A 20,309-nucleotide genomic window follows, 5' to 3' on the forward strand; every position below is an offset into this window, starting at 1 on the left:
GCGCTGCGCGGGGCCACGCTCGGCTCGGCTCGGCTCGGCTCGGCTCGGCTCGGCTCGGCTCGGCTCGGCTCGGCTCGCTGAGCGCGGTGCGGCAGCAGCGGCGGCCGCGGCCCCCCCAGCTCCGCGCCGCTCCGCGCTGCCCCCCCTCCCCTTCGCCCCCATGGCCACCAAAATCGACAAGGAGGCGTGCAGGGAGGCGTACAACCTCGTCAGGGACGATGCCACCGAGGTGAACTGGTAGGTGCCCCCCGGCATCCCCCCGGACGGGCAGCGGGCGCTGGGGTTCGCTGTCTTCTCCCCCCGCTCCCCAGAGGGTGAATTCTACAGATCTCACCCCCTTCTCCTCTTCCTCTCTTCCTAAAGGATGGGTTTTTCACCGCCTATTCTTCCCCATCTCCTCCTTTCCCTTCTTAAAGATTGTGACTGTTCGATGTATTCTTCGCCTTCCCTTCCCCCATTCCAAAGGGTGACTTTTAAACGTGTTGTTCCCCTTTCCTTCCCCCCATCCGGAAAGGTGACTTTTAACTGTATTTTCCCCTTGTCTTCTCCCTCCCCGAAGGGTGACGTTTAAGTACAATGGCTCTACGATCGTCCCTGGAGACCAAGGGGTAGACTATGAAGCCTTCAAAAGGAAGTGCACAGGTAAGCTCCGTGTCCGTGCCTTGGCCCCTTGCTGCCCTTCTTGGTGCCCGCTGAGAGGGGAAAGGACGGGAGGAAACTTGGGGGGACCGGGATTAGCGCTGCTGCTGCTTCCCTGCCCGCCCTGTCCCGCGGGATCGCCTTTCAGCCCCACACAGCGCAACTCCCCCAAGTCCAGAGTCCAGCGTCTCCTTTGTCTCACCCTTAGACTTCACGTCCTTTGGGCTTTTCCTCCCCTCTTTGCACAATCCTTCACTGCCCCTCGGTTATAAACGAGATAAAACGCCTGATAAGCAACGGCCGCCTTGTTGGCAATGCAATTTCAGGGCAAAACCCGACTCGGTTGTGGCCAGAAAGATGCGGTCGTGCAGATCGTTGGGAATGAAATACTTATAAAATCCTTCTGAAAATCATAGCACTGAAGTGACTGCAGTTGGAAGGCTCGCTGGATTTTTTTAAAGACACGAAACCTGACTGGAGGGTGGTCGTTGCAAAGCTGGGCTGAACAATCCAGCCCTGCAAACAATCGAACAATCGCAGATGTGGCGTTGCACAACCGCAACTGTTGGGGCTCCAGGTTCAAACGTGGCAGTGGATTGTGGAGCTGCGGGCTGTGGAACGTTCAGGGCAGGAACAAAGCCTGGGGAAAATGAGCGTTTAACTGCCTCTGATCGTGACTTTCGATGAGTTTCACAAAGGGGGGGTTTTGATTTTGATCTCAGTTTTTATCAGTTTTTCTCCTATCTTGGCTTCTAGTTAATGTCACCAAGTGAGGTGAGATACGGAGTGTTTTTTACTAATACTGGATTATAACAAAGACTCACTGAGCCAGTTACTGTACAATGTAGTGCTGTGATTCACCTGCATTTTCAGAATTCTGTGTCTGAGCTGTGGAGGAATTGTGTTGAGCAGTCTCTGCCCTCCCAAGGTGGGGCAGTTCATGGGGACACCGTGGGGCTGGCAGTCCCAGGGCTTGGCTGGGCTTTACTGAGTGCAAGGGGAGAACTCTTAGGAAAGTAACTGAGAGCAGGACAGCTCTGATCTGACAGGAGAAAAGTGTATTTTAGTCCCTGGAAAGGAGCCATGAGATGAAGATGGTTTAGGCTGCTCTGCTACGATGTTGGCAGTGGGGTCTCACTGAGATTAATGCAGCCACTCGCTTCCAGCTGTTCCTGAGAACCTGCGGGGAAATCTCAGAACTAGGAAAGGTCCTGTTGTGGTTGGTGTCAGAAGAGCTGATCCTGCACTGCAGGAACTCCTTCCCACTCAACTCTTTTTAGTGGGCAACAGAAGGGAAGAGCAATTACCTGGAACCCAGGGAATCCCAGGGCTCAGCACTGTGCAAGTTCATGGCAGTGGTTAATTGTTCCCTTGGGAGGTCAATGATTTCAGGATCTGAGTTCTCTGTCTCCTCTCCTGAACAACTTAACTGAGCATCTCTGCTGTCTCCAGACACCTGAGGCTTACAGGGGAACTTTCCCCATTTATTTTCTCTCCTTGCCTTTATACAGTTCCTGTCTTTCTTTTTGTCTGAGCTGATTTTCAATGCTTTTTCTGGAAGAGAAAAGAACTTAAGAACTTCCTCTCCTCAATCCTGTGGCAAAGAGAATCCTTTCCTGGGGTGGCTGAGCAGGCAGAGGGGCTTTGGCAGAGCACAGGCAGGAGCTGGGTTGAGGAGGATGAGGATGACAAATGGTGGAAGCACACACTGCACTCTGGAGTGTGGCCACATCTGTGTTCTTAACAGGGCTTATAAACCAAGCTGAGCCCAAGACAGAAAAAAAGAAATTCTCTGTATTTTAGAAATGAGCACAGTAAGGAAAGAGTTAAATATTAGGGCACTTGTGGGGTAGGCTGTGGCCCATTGTTAGCCTTTAATGGGGAGCTAAATCCCTTAGAGCTGCTCCATTGCTCCCTGTTCCTCCTTTCCCTTGTGCACCTGCTGAGGGCTGTTCCCCGGCACACCAGGACCAAGAAGTTGTCCTCAAAGGCACCTCTGGAGCACAGCTGTTGGAGGCTTTAAAAAAAAGGCAAATGGAGGTGCCTGGTCCTTGGCTGAGAGCTCAAAGAGATCTTCCTCCACCCACGGATTTCAGTGTTGCGGTTGGGGAAGGAAGAGATGCAAGTTTTGGAGCCTCCATCTGTGCAGCAAACGTTCACCTGGCCTGCTAGACACAGTCAGGGATCAAACCTTGTGCCAGCAGTGAAGTTGGAGACTTCCTTCCCATCTGGAAGAAAGTAGAGTTGGTTGGAATATTTCTACTGAAACAAAGTCAGTAAAAAAGAGTAGCAAGCGATGGGAAAAGCTGTTGAATGTTGTTTCTTCTTGTTGCTCCATCTCTTTCATCCTGGTCTCTTCCATCTCCTTTTATGTTTCATTGGAGGGGAGAGGAGCTGCTATCAATGCAAACAGCTTCAAAAAATGCAATTAAAAATTTAAAAAACCTTGGTATCAGAACAAACTTCTTTGTTTTGAATTCCTGTTGTGTGAGAAACGCTGCTCTGAAAGCCACAAGGTGCAGCAGCTGCCTCTGGTAGAAGCTGAGCATCACTTGGTGGTTAGAGGTGAGAGCAGGAGCTGGGATTGAAATCTCAGAGTGCAAAGAGTCCCCGTCAGAGCTCTCTGCTCCACTTTCTGCAGCAGCTGTTCTGAGCTGCAAACATCGTGTTCCTGCTTCCTTTAAGAGCCATTCTCATGAAAAGCACCTTGGTACCCATTGCTCCCGTGCTGGGCGGGGTCGCTGTGTGCTGCCTCCTGTGGCTCTGGGACCTGGAGGGGCTTTTGTGCCACTTTGGAATCTCTCTGGCTGTGCTGGATGTCCTGCCTTGTACAGTGACAGAGGTCAGGGGGCTGTTGGTAACAGCCCCTACTTTTGCTTTTTTCCCCCCTATCCATAACCCTTTCCATGCCCATCACTGCCTCTGCAAACCTGCTTGGGGAACCAGCGTGGCTGGGGACAAAGGGAAAGGAGAGAAACTGAAATTGCTTCTTTTAGAGGAAGTAGCAGCTGAGGGAGGCTGAGTCACAAACCAGCTCTGCACACCTCCAGCCCTGCTCTGGGGCTGCTGGGGTGCCACAGGTGCTGAGCTGGGGCAGGGAGGCCCATGCCCTGAGCCAGGAGCTGCTGCTGGCCCTGCTGTGGGTTCTGTCCTCTGCTGTGCTCTCAGATACACCTCCCACATCAGACCTGCATGCTACAGATCCTGGCACGAGGGTCTTTTCCTCTTTCCATCTTCACTAAGCTTTGTGCAGGAACAGAAAGATTGTACAAACAGCATCATTAAATTATCACATTTCCCCCCATCCCCATTTGGGGACAGCAGCTGCCACTCCTAGAGGAAGGAAACATGGAAAGAAGAGCTCCTTCAGTGCCCTCTTGTTCAGGGTCCTGGGGTGATGCTGCAAACACAGCCTGACCCTGAACTTCTGTGTGTCAGTCACTGTTGTGCTGTCCCTGTCAAGGTCTGTTTGTCTCAGACAACTCCAGCACTGCCTGGGAGGCAGCAGACCCTGCTTTAGAGACAGACATCCATCCTCCCTGGCCCCCACAGGCAGCCCCAGTGTGTGACACCTCTCCTCCAGCCTAAAGCAAAGCAAAGCCATGGAGGCTGGTTTGGGCCATGGAGGTTGGTTTAGGCCAAGGAGGTTGGTTTAGGCCATGGAGGTTGGTTTAGGCCAAGGAGGTTGGTTTAAGCCACTGGCACATCCTTGGGTGATTCGGAGGTGGCTCCTGGGGGCTCTTCCTCCTGCAGTCCTGTCTAATGGCCAGTGTCCTGCCTAATTTCCAGTGTCCTGCCTAATTTCCAGTGTCGTGCCTGTGCTGGCCCTGGTCTGACCCACAGAGTCAGGACACAGACCTGAGGACATTCACTGTGCCAGGGCCACTGAACACCCCCTGTGGACACCCCTGTGTCTGCTGGCTGAGACTGTTTTGGTTGTGTTTAGCAGCACAGATTACCTCTGCATTAAACAAGGAGTTGATTCAAGGTTTCTGATCCATTTTACTCCCCAGTTCCATCTCTTGCTCTGCACATGGCCTGGCTCCAGAGGAAGCATTAATTTGGTGGTTAGCACTACGTGCCATCAGGACACTTTGGAAAAAAAAAAAAACAAAACAGCTGAGCTGGTGCATTTGAGGCCAGAAATAGATAAGAGTTGAAGGTTATTGTATGGAAGGATGTGACAGCTCTTAGGATTTGTTTTTTGATGTTTTTAATTTCAAAGTCCTATAACTGGGCTGGTGATGCTGTTGCTGAGAAGAACAGAATGAGTTACAACTGAAATGACATCCTGTGGAACTTTTGTGTGTGTCTGTTGTACCTGACTGCCCTGGACATTGTCTCAGTGTCTCTATTATGAAGCAGCAGAGCATCACATTGGCTCTGTCTGTGGTTTAATTTAATTTTTTTAGTGTGTATTCTACTATTAAAAAATGGAGTGGTCAGAAGGCTGGATTTCCCCCCACCTCCCCCCCATGCCATATGTGAACAGCTGTTTTCAATGCATCTCTGACAAAAGAAATAATGAGCCTTTTATTTGGAAAGCCTCAGTGCAGATAAATAATTGCAATGACAGCATGAAATGGGATAGTTATTCATGTGTCTGAAAAGATCAGCCCAAAACCACACTGGGCATTCAGCAGCAGGAAGAACAGAAAATCTTTAGAAGAACAGAAAATAAATACCCTATAAAATCATTTGGGGTTGACATAAAATATTAGAAAATAGAAATAAAATTGGCTCCTAATAAAAATACAAGTTTTTTGGGGTTTAGATCAGTTATCCCAGAAAGCCTGGGCTGCACATTAAAAAGGAAGGAGCTGTGAGTTGAGACATCACCAAGGTAACGTTGGCACCTGAGGTTGTAGGAAAGATTTGTAAAAACACACGAGGACATATAATGAGATAGGTGCTTATCTGCATTTGGCTGCATCTTAAGTTGCTAAAATGGGCCTTGTAAATCAATCTCCTACTGCTTTTGTTTTTCCTCCTCAGCGTTCATCTCTCCTGCTTTCCCTTACTGGCTATTTCAAGCAAGACCTGGGGCCATGGGTGGCTTATGGAGTTTGTCACCCTGCCCCTGTGCCCTCCCTGCCATGTGGACGTGCTCTTGGCAGGGTCACAGAGATCTCCTGGCTGCCAGCTGCAGCCCAGGCTTAGCCTGGCCCTGCTGTGGACAGGGGTGGATTCAGGGAATATTCTCACTGATTTTTGTGGGAGTAACTCATGGGGTCAGGGCCTGCAGTGATGGTAACTCTTGGTTTTTTTGGTAACTCTTGGTAACTCTTTGGTTTTGTGATGGTAACTGATGGTAACTCTGGTTTTGTGATGGTAACTCTTTGGTTTTATGATGGTAACTGATGGTAGCTCTTGGTTTTGTGGTGTTTAATTAAATATCATGGCTGTGGGCCTGCCTTTGCCATCCCATGGTGGGCACAGGAGCAGGGAAAGAAGAGCTTTGTACCTTTTGCCTGCCCTGTGTTTTGGGGCCTGCCTGGCCCTTCTGGCCAACCAACAGCACCATTTCTCCCTTCAGGGAAGAGCTGGGTCCCCTTCTGCTCCCACTCTGCCCTCAGCATCCACCCAGGTCAGGAGAGGAGCCGTGACTGTCACTGGGGTAGCAGCACCCCCTGTAGCAGAGCAGCCACTGTGGGGTCACTGTCCCTGCATTTGTGTCCCTGCACTCACATGGGCCACCCTGAGTCACCTGGAGAAGTTTGGTGCCCCAGCAAAGCCCTGTGGTGGGGTCTGAGATGGTTTAATGAACACTTTGGGGTAGAGCAAGGCAGCCCTGCACGAGAGCTGGGGGCTTAGTGCAGGGTTTAAGAGGAAAAAACAGTGTAGGAAGAGGGAAGGAACATTTCTATCTGCACTTGTAGCCACGTGACCACAGGGCTGACTGAAGAGGTGGAAAATTGACAAATTAATCTAATATTAATCCAATTGAAGCAAACAAATTAAATCTTCATGGAACCTGTCACGTCCTGTGGTAATTCATGTTGGACAGAAGACAAAAGCAGGTCAGTCCATCACCTGCCTGGCTGCCTGTGACCTTGGTTCAGCAGGCAGGTGAAGCTGGGAGCAGGGGTTTTATCATGGAGCAGGGGTTTTATCATGGAGCAGGGGTTTTATTGTGGCACATCCCTGGCCTGGCCACTCAGAGCCCTCAGAACCCTGATGGTTTGGCACTGAATTTCTTTCCTGCAGCTATTATCTTTTACTGATGACTCACTGCATTTTAATCTAAGGGGGAATTTTTCAGCACAGCTGAACCAAATCACTTGAGTGGATGTAGAAAAAGGGAAGGATACCATGAAGGAAATCTCTGTAGTTTGGCATCAAGGTTTGTTGACAGTCAAGGGCAGTTTAAGCAGAATATTTGGAAAATCCTGTCTTAGTGATAAATAAAGAGTTTGGAGAGAAATACCAAGTGATGCTGGTTAAAGCATTCATTGTGCTGCTCATTGTTTGTCCAGCCATGGTGAAGGGAGCCGTGGTATTAATTGAATAAACATTGTTAATTTCTGCTGTTTGGATCCTGTGTGATCTCAAATAAAGCTGCTATTTCCGTTCTCCCCAGACCAGTTATTCACTTCTCTCTGCCCTGAAATTCATGTCTCAGTGGCTGGGAAGGGGTGGCACAGCTCTGGGCAGGATTTCCTCCTTCAGGGGCAATCTGTGCTGTCTCTCTCTGATTTGTTCTGCTCCCCTCACTCCCAGCAAATTCCTAAAACCACCGTGAGTGCTTTTGTGTGAGCAGGGGCTGCTGGATGTTAATGCCTTGAGATTTCTCTGGGAATTGGCACTGATGGCATTGATGACTTCCAGCGTGGGGAGCTGATGTGGCAGGGCAGAACTGATGAACTGTGAAAGAGGAAATCTGGGAGAAGGGAAGAACTTGCGTTTTGATCCCCTTATCACTCCGAACACGCTTCAGACTAATTGTGAAACTCAGCCACTTCTGCTCAGGGATTTTGACCTGCACTTGGAGAGGCTTATACCCAGGCTGAGCTAGCGCTAAAAACCTCTCCATCCGTCCCTGATGCCCTTTTAGGAACTGAGACATGTTAATTGCTCAGGGCTCCAATTCACATTCCCTCTGGCTTTGTGTGCAGCAGCTAAGGCATCACGTTTGTGCTAAATATCCTGTTTGTGCTAAAGGGCCTGCTCTGCCTCCAGTGGGGTTTAAACTCCATGGGGAGACAGGAGGAGACAGGACCCAGCTGGGTGTGACCCCTTCAAGCCCCCACAAGTGAGGCAGCCCCAGGAAAATCTGCCCAAAGGTGACTCAGAGCCCCAGTCCAACCTCAGGTGCTCATTAAACTTACAGGACATGGTGAAGTCAAGGGTTGTTCGTGCTCAGGTGATCTCATGGATGAAAGCTGGAATTGCTGCATTTGGCTCTCTTCAGCCAGGATGGGCAAGCACTGAGAGTTCTGCTGAGAAGCAAATCCTGCTGCTGCCAGTGAGCTGTGGGATAATGTCAAAGGGAAGTTATTCTGACTGACAAATTCACAGAATCCCAGAATGGTTTGTGCTGGAAGGAGCCTTAAAGATCACGTCATAAGCAGGGACACCTTTCATTATCCCAGATTGCTCCAAGCCCCTTCCAACCTAGCCTTGGACACTTGGATGGGGCATCCCTGGAGCTCCCTCTCTGTGCTGCTATGAAAAAGCTCTGGTTTTTCACATTCATTATCTTTTTCCCACTATCTTTATCACAAAGGGGCACACTGCAGTGTTCAGGCTCTGTGACAGGGATGAGAACCCAAGGTGGGGACAGAGGGCTCCATGGGAAGGGTGTGACCCCACTGCAGTGCAGGAGCTCCTAGCACTCTGGGACTGCCAGGGCTGTTCCCAGAGGAGGCACAGCACAGCTCTGGGCAGTGTGGCCTCCTTTGCTGTCAGAGCTGGGGAAGCAAGGCTGGCTCCTGGAGCTGTTAATTGTAACATTAGGGGATTTACTGTCTCTCTTCACCTTGGGTATTTCCTGGCTGTCGCTTCATTTATGGCTCTAATCAATCTTGGGAAGAGGATTTGCTGTCAGAACCAGCAGCCCCCACGTGCATTTCCTACACTCACCAGCATCAAGGCAACTGAGAGAGAAGTTTTGTTTGCCTGCATTGTTGATCCACGACTCTTTCTCTCCTTCCAAAGATCAATCTGGATTTTTCCTCTGAATAAGATCTTTCTTTTTGTTTCTATTTTGAAATCTTGAGAGGAGTTTGTTTTGAACATTGTACTGGCTCACACACCCCCCTACATCCATTTTCCAGTTTGCCCAGTATTACTCAGTCAGTAACAAAAAAATGAAAAAGAACAAAGAGAATAAAACAGGGAGAGCAGAGGTGGATTTTTTTCAGATTTAAAAAAGTCTTCTCTTTTATCAAGGAGAATTTGTATTTGTCCACACTTTGGCAAATCAAAGTGCTAAAGAAGCTCTGAGATATGTTAGCTTGCAGAGAATATCCAAATTCTTTTTAGCATTGATTTCTAGCAGCTTATTTTCAGGGGATGAGCAACTTAGAGCTGCTTCTCCCCTGTCTCCAGAGCTCCTGGGGCTGTCCTGGCTGCTCACAGAGCGTGCTGGGGATGTTGGCAGTCATTCCTACACCTGGAGCCAACATTTTCACCTGGCAATTAGTCAGCCCAGCAAATCCCTCTAAGGCACTTTGAACTGGCCACAACAAGTGTGCCAGGATTACCAGGAGTCTTCTCTAACAGCAGGTTTGTTCTTCTGCTTTGAGTCACCTCCTTTAAAGGCCTCAAGTGACCTCTGAGAGATGAAGATTGAAATATTGATTATTAGGAATATCCCACAATTGCACAAGTGTCCATCTGCTCTGCTTTCTGCCCTCCTGGTGGAAGGTTCCAGCATCCCTTGGAGCCTGGGGATGCAGGGGGATGGTGCTTGCTCCTGATCAGGAAGCTTCCAACTGCTCCATGAGTCACAGGAGATGGAGGAAGGAGCTCTCTGAGATAAGAGTCTGCAAGGTTGTCACACATATGGCCAGGCTAAATCAGTCTGGTGTGATGTAGCACAAGCCAGCTGTGAAACAGGGATCAGCCAGCTCTAAAGTCCAGGGCTTTTCCCTCCAGGGCTTTGGAAGGAATAGAAAAACACACCTGGGCAAGTCATTGCAGATTTTTCTTTTCCTCCTTCCTCTCCCCTCCTTCTTGTAAACTCATACTACAAGTGAGCCAGAAATGGATGGAAGGAGGGAGAAAGCTCACACTTGCACAATGGCCAGTTTCTGGTAATGTTATAAAGTGTGACCCTAATCCTGCTATTCTGTAAGAAAGAGAGATGAGGATATGGTAATGGTTTCTGGCAATGTTATAAAGTGTGACCCTAATCCTGCTATTCTGTAAGAAGGAGACACCAGGATATCGCTGTCTTCCCTTCTTCACCAGACCTGCAGATGAATCATTTGGCTCAATGTGTAACTGTGCTCTTGACCTGCCTGCTGACTGTATTTTAGCCATTTCCACTGTGGTGTGGGGTGTCCAGCACAGCCAGTTTCCTCCAGTAACTCAGAGAACCCAGAAAGGGCAGAGCCCACACGGGCAAAGCACACCTTGCAAGCACAGGGCATGTGAGCAGAGCCCTGATTCCCAAATGCTGGCTCTGGACACAGGATCAGTGCCTTGCCTTGGTGTTTGGGAGCTGTAGGCTCACCTGCAGAGGGGAAGGCAGGGATGTTGCTGGTTTTAATCCTTTGGTCCCTTTTTTGCCTCATTGCAGATGATGTGCGATTGTTCGGCTTTGTCCGATTCACCACCGGCGATGCCATGAGCAAGAGAGTCAAGTTTGCCCTCATCACCTGGATTGGAGAGGATGTCAGTGGCCTGCAGAGAGCCAAAACTGGGACTGACAAGACTCTGGTCAAGGAAGTAGTACAGGTAAGCTCTTCCTTTTGCTCCTAACCAGCAGCTCGCATTGCTGTTCTCTGTACCAACAGCAGCAGGAGGCAGAGAGAGGGAAGGGTTGGCTCATCCTCCAACTTAGGAGTTAATCCTTCAAAAAAAATACAGTTTCCTATTGCCTGTCTTCCTCCTAGGAAGGCTTAACATCTGCCCTTTGAGCACTCAGGCATAAAGAAGCATCTTTTGAGCTTAAGGCTGCCTTAGCTATTCCATGAGGAGGGAATTTCTGCACTCCTCTCCTTGGCACCACGGAGATGTCTCCCATCCCCTTGCTTGCCATGGAAATAACTCACTATTGAATGATCATCAGCAGTATTCAGTTCAGCAGGTAAAATTAAACAGGAAAACCCACACCCTTGTTTAAACTTCTCCAGAGGCCTTTTGCCTTTGCACGGTGGATTTGTGGAGCTAATCACCCAAAGTCTGAAGTCCCCGTGGCACCAATTAACTAACAGCTCTTAATGGCTAACTAGATGTGAACAGGCTTTGTTTGGCCTTGGGCGTAGCAGGGGAAAGAGAAATGTGCTCAGTCCAAGTGAGAACAAACAACAGCCAGGAGAGGAGTGACTCTGGGAGGCACAGCTGAGACCTGGCTGTGATGGAGAGGATGCTGATGTTTGGAATGTTTCTTCTGGAGGAGTATATAGAGCAAAATTAGCTCTTCCAATGAAACATAGAACCAGCTCACCAGAGCATGAGAAATGGTTTTGTTTATGCTCTTGGATAACAGGCTGATGATTAAATTAATCTCTCTCAATAAATGAGCTCTTGCCATTGTAAAGAAACCTCCCAACAGGACACTGGAAGGGTGAGAATGAAGCCCCCTCAACTCTTTGGTAGTTTATATGATACAGAGGATTGCATTTAGATAAGAAGAATGAAGATAATACATCCCTGTCCTTCCAGAGGATAAACTCTGATGCTGAATGTTTCAGAATGACAACTCAGAGGGGCCTGTTCTCCAAAGAAACTTCCAGAATGACACCTGAGAGACAGGAAAGCAAGTTTCTGCTCATGGGAAGCAGCTGAAACTGCGTAATTGTAGCTGAAGATGAAATTATAGAGTACTAATGAATGACTCTTATGTGAGTCACTAAGCCCAAGATTTTCTTTAAAATCTGTTTAGACAATGTATTCCTGTTGAGTTGAATAGCATTCCTGAGCCCTGTGCTCAGATCTGTCCCTAGGTCTGTTACATATAATTTGCAATTTCACTTGTTTCATCTTTGATTAGTAGTCTGTACAAGTTAATAATCTGGTGGAGCATTAACCACTCTTGGCTGTTACTTAAAAGCTTTCATATTCCAATTAGTCTGTACTGAAATATAAAAACAATACAACTGGTGCTTGATACACTTTTACTGAGCAACCTTGTCTATAAATGCTTGCAAAGCATTTCTGAATGTCACAGCAAAGGTGATCTCCTGTCCAGGAGAAATTATCTTGACAAGTATTTGGAATAGTTCTTTATATGCAACTGAATCCCCCTGAGTGCAGTGAGATAAAGCAGAACCATTTTCTTCTCTGTATGCCTGTGACCTTGCAGGTAATCTGTCAGAATAAACAAGGACAAGAAAGTCCAGCTGAAATGTAATGGAGGGAGTTTATCTCAGAGCTATTTCACTCTTAGCAGCTCCCTTGACCTTCAGGTTCATTCTCAGTGTTCTGTTTTTTACGGAGATTATTTGAGATGTGAGTTATACATAGAAAAATACACTTTTGTTTTTTTCTTTAATGATAAACTCCAACTCTCAGGCAGTGTTGGTTCATCATTTAGAATAAGCAGTGCCCTAGGGTGGGAGGTTTTTGGTCTGGGTGCAGGTGGGCCCAGGGTGGCACAAGGAGGATTTTTGAGCTGCACAAGGGACAGTTTGGGGTTCCAGAAGAGCACTCTTCACTCTGAGAAGCCCTCAGCAAACCCTGAAGGGCTCTCACAATCTTGCACTACTTGCCAAAGCACCTGTGGGTCTTTATTTAACACCCAAGTGTGAGGAGATTCCTGTTTTATATCCTGAGCTGGGCTGAGCTCTGCTCAGGGCTCAGCAAACACCAATAAATGTTAATGTTCTTGTGAGACCAAGGGAAAGCCAGTCAGCTCAGGCACCTCCTGCCAGCCCTGGGACAAAGAGGATCCCACCAGGGATGGTTACTGGGCTCCCAGAAGCACCTGCCAGCAGGAAAACACAAGGACATGAGCTGGTGAGGAGGGGATTATGGGCTGTGAACTATTACAGAGCAGAGGGAGGAACTGGGCTGCCCTGGCAAATTTTGTGTTCCTCCCTTGGAAGGAGGAGCAGGTGCTGTGAAATCCATGGGGAGGTGGCTCTGGAGTGCTGATAGTGAGTGCAGGAGGTTGCCAGAAAACCTCTCAGGAAGAAAGAACAATTGATTTTTAGCTGTAATAACTGTAAAATGACAGGGATGGATCTCATCTGCTACAAATAGCTGTAGTTCTTCTGATCTGTGCTAGATGGGAGCCAGATCTTCTGGCCCTACTTGGACCTATGCTCATTAGCTCTTTAATGTTGTTGGAAAATGGGTTTTGAGTTTATTGTATTTCTTTTGGATTGTAGACAAATCCATTTAAGGAACTATCAGGAGCTATTTTTTTCCCCCACAGCCATTTATTTTTCCATCCTTTCCTCCTTAACTCAGCAGGAAATGTTGGCTCCAGCCTGCAGCCTGGTTCAACTGGGAGCAGATGAGAAGTAAGGCCAGGATGGGGAACAAGTATTTATCTGTAAAAATGGGTCTAGCTAAGTCCTGCTGTGTGAGGCTGCTGTGAAATGGAGCAGGGGGATGCACAATCCCACCTCCTACCCATGGGCTCCTCTCCATGCCAAGGACAGGTCTAATGGGGGAAGAATGGCACAGAGTTTCCCATTGCAGGTGGCTGCTTAAGATATTTGGGAGATAATTTCTGGGGTAGAGTCTAAACCTGCCCTTAGAACAATCTAAACAACTGGGAACTTCATGGAGCAGTGACTTCTGCATCTGTTTGGCAGGAGCAGCAGCAGCCATGTGTCACCTTGTGGCCAGGGTGAGCTGGCAGATGTGCTCAGAGAGCCACCCACAGCCCTGGTGTCCCCTGCCAGCTGCACTTTGGTCACCAGAGCCCACAGCAAGGACCAGCCCAGGCGCTGGGAGTGGCCCCTGGTGCTGCAATGGGGTGGTTCTGATGCAAACACCAAAGAAATGGAGCTTGGTTTCCCTCTGAGTGCTCCTTCCTCTCTGTGAACTCTGTCCCTTCATGACTGCATTTCCTACCAGATCTGAACTCTTCCTTAGGCAGCACTGGGGTCTTTTTCCTGACAGGGATGAATTCATGTCCTGCAGGACTCTCCCAGCAAAGGGACTGCCCAGTCTTTGCCAGTTTGTCAGATTTTCCATGGATTTTGACTCTGTTTTCATCAGCACTCCTTCCCCCACAAAATCATGTGCTCTGTTATTTCCCTAATTCATATTCAGGGTAAAACAGCTCTGTTTCTGTGAGCAAATATTCAAGGCATTTTATTCATCATTATTTTTGGTGAGGAATTCATCTGGCTTTCATGATGTCAACAGCTCTACTGGGTTCCTGTTTTGCAGCTCATACCCAGATCTTTTTTTTGCTCACCTTTCCCTTTTCCTCTGGATTTCTCACTGCACTGATGATGTGTCCCATGAGGGAGCCCCATTGATGGGGGTCCCTGTCCCTGATTTTGGGATCCCACAGAATTCCCTGAATGTACTTTGGTTTTCTCATATCAGTACAGAGTCCTGAGCAGAAGATGAAATAGCTGAATTAAAGCAGAAGGTTTTGTAGCTTTGTTAGAGGCAGGAAATCAAACTCACAGGGAACAGCCATGTCACAGTTACTCATGAGGGTGAGTGAGATCCTGCTGGGAAGGCAAAACAAATTCTCCTTTTGGGCTGTTTTTTCCTGTTCTGGTTTACTGTAATGACCATACCCAATGGATATGGATTTACAAGAACTCCCAGTCTAGAGCAGAGGGTCAGAATCAGCAGCTTCTCATCTCCCTGTGTCTGACACACAGGCTTGTGACTCTTGCAGTGGGATGGAGCACAGCAGGGAGAATTTGCAGAGCAGCTGAAATGCAGCTCCCATTGCTGAGACAAGTGTTTGCCAGAGGTTTGGACTGGCTTCTCTCACAGTCTGGAACTGCTCCATGTAAAATTGGCAGGCAGTGGATTTGAAGAGAGGGTTTTTGCTGAGCTTGGAGTCTGACAGCTGAGTGCAGGAGCAGGTTTGCTGTAGGGCTGGGACTCAGACCATGCTGGAAAAGAAACCTGGGAGATGTCATCTCCTCTGCACTGAGGATGAGGTGACCAGTGCATGGGAGTGGTGACATTAAGCACAGTAGAACTGAGGGTTCTGAAGAGCAGCCGAAGCTGCTGCAAGCCCCAGTAAAAATAAAATAAATAAAAAATGACAAGAGGCTGCTCAGCTACCTGGCACCATCTGTGGCTGCTGGGAAGTGTCTGTGGACTATACAAGGATTTTACTCCTGGTTTCAGCTTCCCAGGCTGGGATTTTTAAGGCTCTCTGCAGACCTGGTTTGGTACAATATCTGCACCACACAGATTTTCCCTTGGGCAATTTAGGGAAATTTTATGGCCCATATGCTAAACATTCAGGGCTTGGAAGAGAGGAAGAAAATCTACTCCACCCTTTTTTCCCCCTTTAAGTTGGCTGGGAGAGAAGGATTGAGCTTTCTGCACAAATTTCATACTACCTAGGGAGGGTGCAGGCTCCTTCTCTGCTCCTGCATGGTTGGAGCCCTCTCAGTCTGTGCCTGGTGTGGGATTTCAAAATTGTGACCTCAGGCACAAAGAGGAGCTGGAGCCAGAGAGGAGCACTGGAGAACCAGGAGTGAACCTCAGAATTTCTGTGAGCTGCTCACTGATTTGAGAGGCAAAGCAAAGAGCCTGTGGTCACTGCTGTGTTGTGAGAGTGAGAAAGATAAATGGCATCATTGTTTTTGTTATCTGGAGGCTGCTGCTGACTGGGGTGAAGACAAAGGCTAGAATTCACTGGCAGGGCTTGCTGTGGCTGTGGAAAGCTGGGGTTGGGGGGAGGAGAAGGGAAAAGGAAGTGGAGGATGGAAGATGAAGACACATGTCAGCAAATCAAGGGCCCAAGCATCAGAGTTATGCATTGTGCCTTAGGATTTGCAGCCTGAACTAAAGCTCAGAGAGCTCAGACAGTAAATTCAGGGTGATGAGGCTGGTGAAGGTCAAGCAGGATGTTAAAATCACAAATTCCAGGCACCAAACTCACCAAAAGCATCTTCCCTCCTTGGGGCCAGGCTTGAGGAGACACCATGGTGGGTCAGAGCTGGTGTGAGGAACCAAGGAGCACCCTGAGAGAATTGAATAAAGCAGAGTTATTAATAGCAGTGACCCAGATTGCACTCTGAGGGTACAAATCTGGCACAAGAGGTGGCCCAGGCAGCTAAGAGGATATTTAAGAGTGGCTGGGAGCAGAACCCATCTGGCCACTGCTAGGGGGACACTGTTCATTCATTAAAGGTTGTTTTGGTGAAATGGTGGATGTTGCCCACAAATCATCACCCAGGAGTCATCTGGATAAGTGTCTGCTTGAGAAGGCATTGAGTAATTATATTTACTGTGTGGCACATGTAATGAACTCTCCTCTGTTTGGGCATGAGTGCACTTGCAGTTTCAATTTCAGAATCAGCTGGATTCTGCAGAGTGGGCATTGAAGAAAACTCTCCCCATACTTATTAAATACACTTTTCATTATAAAATACACTTTTCATTATAAAATACATTTTTGCATTGAAGAAAACCCTCCCCACACTTATAAAATACACTTTTCATGGAATCCCTCTCAGAAATGGTTTTATGGACCTGCCTCAGTTCTCACTAAAGCGGGGCAAAGACCTGCCCTGAAATAATGTAGTGTTGGATAATTTGCTCCCAAGGTGAGGAAAATGTTAAACCTGGTACCATAGAAAAGGAATTGAAAAGGCTCAGCTCAAAACTCACACAGGAGCATCAAACAGCTGAAAATGCTGGGGTGGGTCTTAGCAAGGGCTGAGCTTTGCAGAGATGTCACCCTGGAGACCTGGAAGTAGGACACTCGTGAGCATGACTAAATCTGATGGTTTGGGCAGTTTGCCTCTTTATTTCTGTCTTAAAATAAAAAAAAAAAAAAAAGAAAAGGATTTGTTTTTCTCTCAAAAGCAATGTCTTTCCCATTTTCCCTGCACTCTGCCAGGCCGTGGCTGAGTGCCTGTGCTGTCCCCACGGCCAGGAAAGGCGGGCAGTGCAGGCAGGGCTGTTATTGCTGAGCGCTCTGGAGCTGCCCCTCGGGCACAGCAGAGCAGCTCTGAGGATTTCCTGAGTGTGAAACAGGATCAGCCCCAGCCCAGAGGGGGGAGGAGGGAGCTGCTTTCCATCCTTTCCATCTCTCCCACCGCATGAAAGAGGTGCTGAGGCTCTTTCAAGCTACATCCTCCTCCACCCCCTCCTTTATCTGACTCTGATCCCAAACTCAGACCCTTGGGATGCTGCCAATAAAGAGCTCTCCCATGGCTTAGAGGCTGAAACCAATTAGGAGCCCCCCTGTGCCAGGGAGACCCACACAAGATTCCTGCTGCCCTCCTTCTCCATCACCCATTGGGGAACTCACTGCCCAGCCATTGGGGCATTGCAGATTCCCTGAGATGTCTCAGCAAAGCTGTTGGGATATTTATTCATGTTTTTGGCGGAGTGCAGTGGATGCTTGTGTTTGTCATGTGGGGGAAGGGAGACTCAAGCAGTGCTCTCAGTTGTGGTTAGGAAGGGGAGGAAAATGCTAAAGCAAGCAGCAAACAGGCTGTTTGCTGAATGGCTGTGCACACACATGGATGCCATGCCAGCCCTGCTGGGAGGCAGGAAGGACAGGCCCCAAAAAGGGAAAAAATCCCTGAGCTGCCTCTGACAGGAGCCCTAAAGGCACCCTGGGTCCCATTCTGCTCCCAGCAAGGTTTTCTGTGTCCCAGCCTCTCATCCCAGCACTGCCTGGGGCTTGCCCAGCTCCAGAGCTCTCCAGAGGGAGGAAACTGCCCTGCACACACAAGTGCATCCACCCAGGAGCTCACCTGGGACACAAAGCACAGGGCAGAGCCTGTGCACAGCCGTTCTGGGGCAATGTCTGCCTTGTGTTTGCTCCTGGGAGCATCCCTGTGCTGCTCAGTCCTTCTCAGGTGTGACACTGTGGTGTACTCTGGTGTGGTGCTGTTCTTTTTTTAGGAGAAGGGGTCCTAAAAAGGGCACAGAGAGGATTAGTGACTTGGCCAAGATTATGCTGAGGGTCACTGGTGGTCAGGAGGTCAGTAATTTTGAGGGTTTCAGTTCACATACTGCTTAGGGAACTTGATCTAACCTGGCCTGTGCATCCCTGCACCCCTGCACTGTTGCTGCAGCCAGTGGCTGTGGAATACATAACATTTTTCCAGGTTAAGTGTTGGGTTTTGCCTTCACCAGCCCTCTGTCTCATCCACAGCTTGCTATTTATCATCCCAGCCACAGGAGATCAGGGTGTGCAGCTCATTCACCCAGAGAATCTGGATAACCCACCTTCAATCAGCTAATTGAAAATATCCCCCTTTGTTAACAAGCTTTTTCTTTATCTCTTACAGAACTTTGCCAAAGAATTTGTGATCAGTGACCACAAAGAGCTGGATGAGGATTACATCAAGAACGAGCTGAAGAAAGCAGGGGGGGCTAATTATGATGCACAGACTGAGTAAAGGCAGGAACCTCCTGGCACCATCACCTGCATCTCCAAGGGAGGGCAAAGGCACAACAAACTAACACCTGAGAGATGAGGCAACTGAACTCCCCAGCTTTCTGTGGCTGCACCTAAGAACTCCCTTTTTTGCATTCCGAGGACTTTTATTTTCCATTCTCTCTCATGAAACATTCCTCTCTGGGGCTCTGTTTTTCTTTTTTCCCCCTTTTTTTACTCATAACTCTGTTTCACACCTGTGGAATTTAGGTTTGGCTCTGCTTTGGCCCTACTCAGCCCTGTGTTTGTAGAGGCTTGCCACTGTGTCCTTCTTCATGTCTGTGTGTTACACTTGGGCTCAACCTGGTCTCTGAGGGAAGAAAGTTTTGGGGGAGTCCTGAACATCAATTATTTTAATTTTTGAAAAATTTGTTCTGACTGATATTCTTGGGAATAACATTATTTGCTGTTCTAAGCTCAGATCAGCTTGAGATGACTTCCCTCAAACTCTGATTAAATCATGTAAGCAGAAATGTCCAGCTGAGATGTTATCTAACAGCTTCAACAACAAAGCCAACAAACAAAACCATTTCTTTGACTCCTGATAAATGGGAATAAATTTGCCTTAAACATTGCTTGACAGTTGCTATGCTCTGTGCTGCATCTCTGTCCCTCCCTCTTAAAAATAAGATCCACCACACTCCTAAAGTGGGTTTTGTTGCTTTTTGGAGGTGTCACAGCACAGTAAACTGAGGGGCTTAGAAATGTCTGGATCTTGGTCACTATTTTGTGTACGTTGGTCTCTGGGTTTGTATCTGACTTTGCTAATGCTGGGGCTCAGGAGGTGAAACTGAAATGCATAGATGTCCTTTTTCAATGATGTCTGAAAAAAATAGCAGCTGCTGAATCCTTCCCTACCCCTGTTCCCCCTGGTTATTCTGCAGTTAAACACAACATCTTCAGTTGCCTGGGGCCTTTGGCAGGGAACATCCTCCAGCTGGGCCCAAGGGATGGGGCAGGGCAGCTCCATCCCAGCTGGGGTTAAATATCCAACAGCACAGAGAAAACCTGGGCTCACTTTGGTACCAGACTTTGTTTGGGGGGCTCCTTTGTATGGCTTTTGTTTTTCCATCCAGGGTAACTGTGCCCAGAACAACCTGCTGGGAGAGGCTGTGGGGCTTGGGAGTCAGAGCTGTAAATCCATGACAGAATAAATGTTTTTCAAGAACAGTTCTCAGAGACTCTGTTGTTCTTTTTGCCATCCCTGCAACAAACCCATATTTAGGAGGTTTCTTAATCCTTGGTGGGAAGCTTTGAGCTGCTGCAATCTTGGGGCTATTAGGACAATTAAACACTGGCTTAGGTGTAAAATGATCCCAGCCCTTGTCTGCTCCTCTCTGCTCTGAGAGGCAGAGGTGACCACAGTGCACCTGACACACTTCTTTGTTCAGCAGCTCTGCTTCTCCATTTCCAGTGCCAAAACACCAAGTGGGAATTGTAATTAGGTCAAAGAGAATTTCACAGCCACGGAAAATAAACGTAGAGAGGTCAGGAATAGATTTGGGAACAAGAACAACACTTTCAGACAAGTTTTGCAGCTTCCTGCACAGGGTTACATGGGGCATTGCAGTTCTGGACAGGACTTCCTAAACCTTGCCCTGAAAGAAGGGAAATGTTTGTTTTTTACAGGATTGACAGCAGGGACAGGCATAACTAATGGGAAGAGGCTTTGCAGAGAGCTTGTGTGCTCTGAGGCTTTGCCTTGCTGGTTCAGTGACCACGATAAACTCGAATTTGACACCCTGTGGCACAAATCTCTGCCTGGTTGTGAAGGTTGTGAAGCCTGGCAGCACCATCACAAGAAATTCATCAGCACCAGCTGTGGTGGGGCCTCAAGAAAGAGCTCAGCAGAGGCAAATCAGCTTTCTCAGCCTTCCTAGGCATCTCAGCAAGACAAATGGAGCACTTGTGTTGCCTTTGGCAAGCTGGGTCCAGGGATGGAGGC

At 48.3% G+C, this 20,309-nt stretch overlaps 1 protein-coding gene and 1 long non-coding RNA gene across 2 annotated transcripts in view; one reads left to right on the plus strand and one right to left on the minus strand.

Annotated features, from left to right (window-relative positions):
- Positions 1–22: 22 nt before the first annotated feature.
- COTL1 (coactosin like F-actin binding protein 1) lies at positions 23–19,537 on the plus strand. The gene is made up of 4 exons (XM_005493018.4): positions 23–237; positions 560–642; positions 10,385–10,542; positions 18,216–19,537. The coding sequence occupies exons 1-4, from the start codon at positions 161–163 to the stop codon at positions 18,324–18,326; spliced, it is 429 nt and encodes a 142-aa protein (XP_005493075.1). The 5' UTR covers positions 23–160; the 3' UTR covers positions 18,327–19,537.
- Positions 5,241–20,309, minus strand: part of LOC113460020 (uncharacterized) — a 62,905-nt gene continuing 47,836 nt past the window's right edge. The window contains exons 8-9 of the long non-coding RNA XR_012582382.1: positions 15,848–15,929; positions 5,241–8,109 (exon numbers count right to left, since the gene is read on the minus strand). This is a non-coding gene — a long non-coding RNA (uncharacterized LOC113460020). The remainder of the gene's footprint in view (positions 8,110–15,847; positions 15,930–20,309) is intronic.

Source organism: Zonotrichia albicollis, chromosome 13 (genome assembly GCF_047830755.1).
Source record: "Zonotrichia albicollis isolate bZonAlb1 chromosome 13, bZonAlb1.hap1, whole genome shotgun sequence".
NCBI lineage: Eukaryota > Metazoa > Chordata > Aves > Passeriformes > Passerellidae > Zonotrichia > Zonotrichia albicollis.

What these genes read in the sequence shown, in the direction of transcription:
- COTL1 (XM_005493018.4), top strand. Translation starts at nt 161, where the DNA reads ATGGCCACCAAAATCGACAAGGAGGCGTGCAGGGAGGCGTACAACCTC. An exon ending in GATGCCACCGAGGTGAACTG is followed by an intron (nt 238 to 559) that starts GTAGGTGCCCCC and finishes CCCTCCCCGAAG; the next exon opens with GGTGACGTTTAAGTACAATG. An exon ending in CTTCAAAAGGAAGTGCACAG is followed by an intron (nt 643 to 10,384) that starts GTAAGCTCCGTG and finishes GCCTCATTGCAG; the next exon opens with ATGATGTGCGATTGTTCGGC.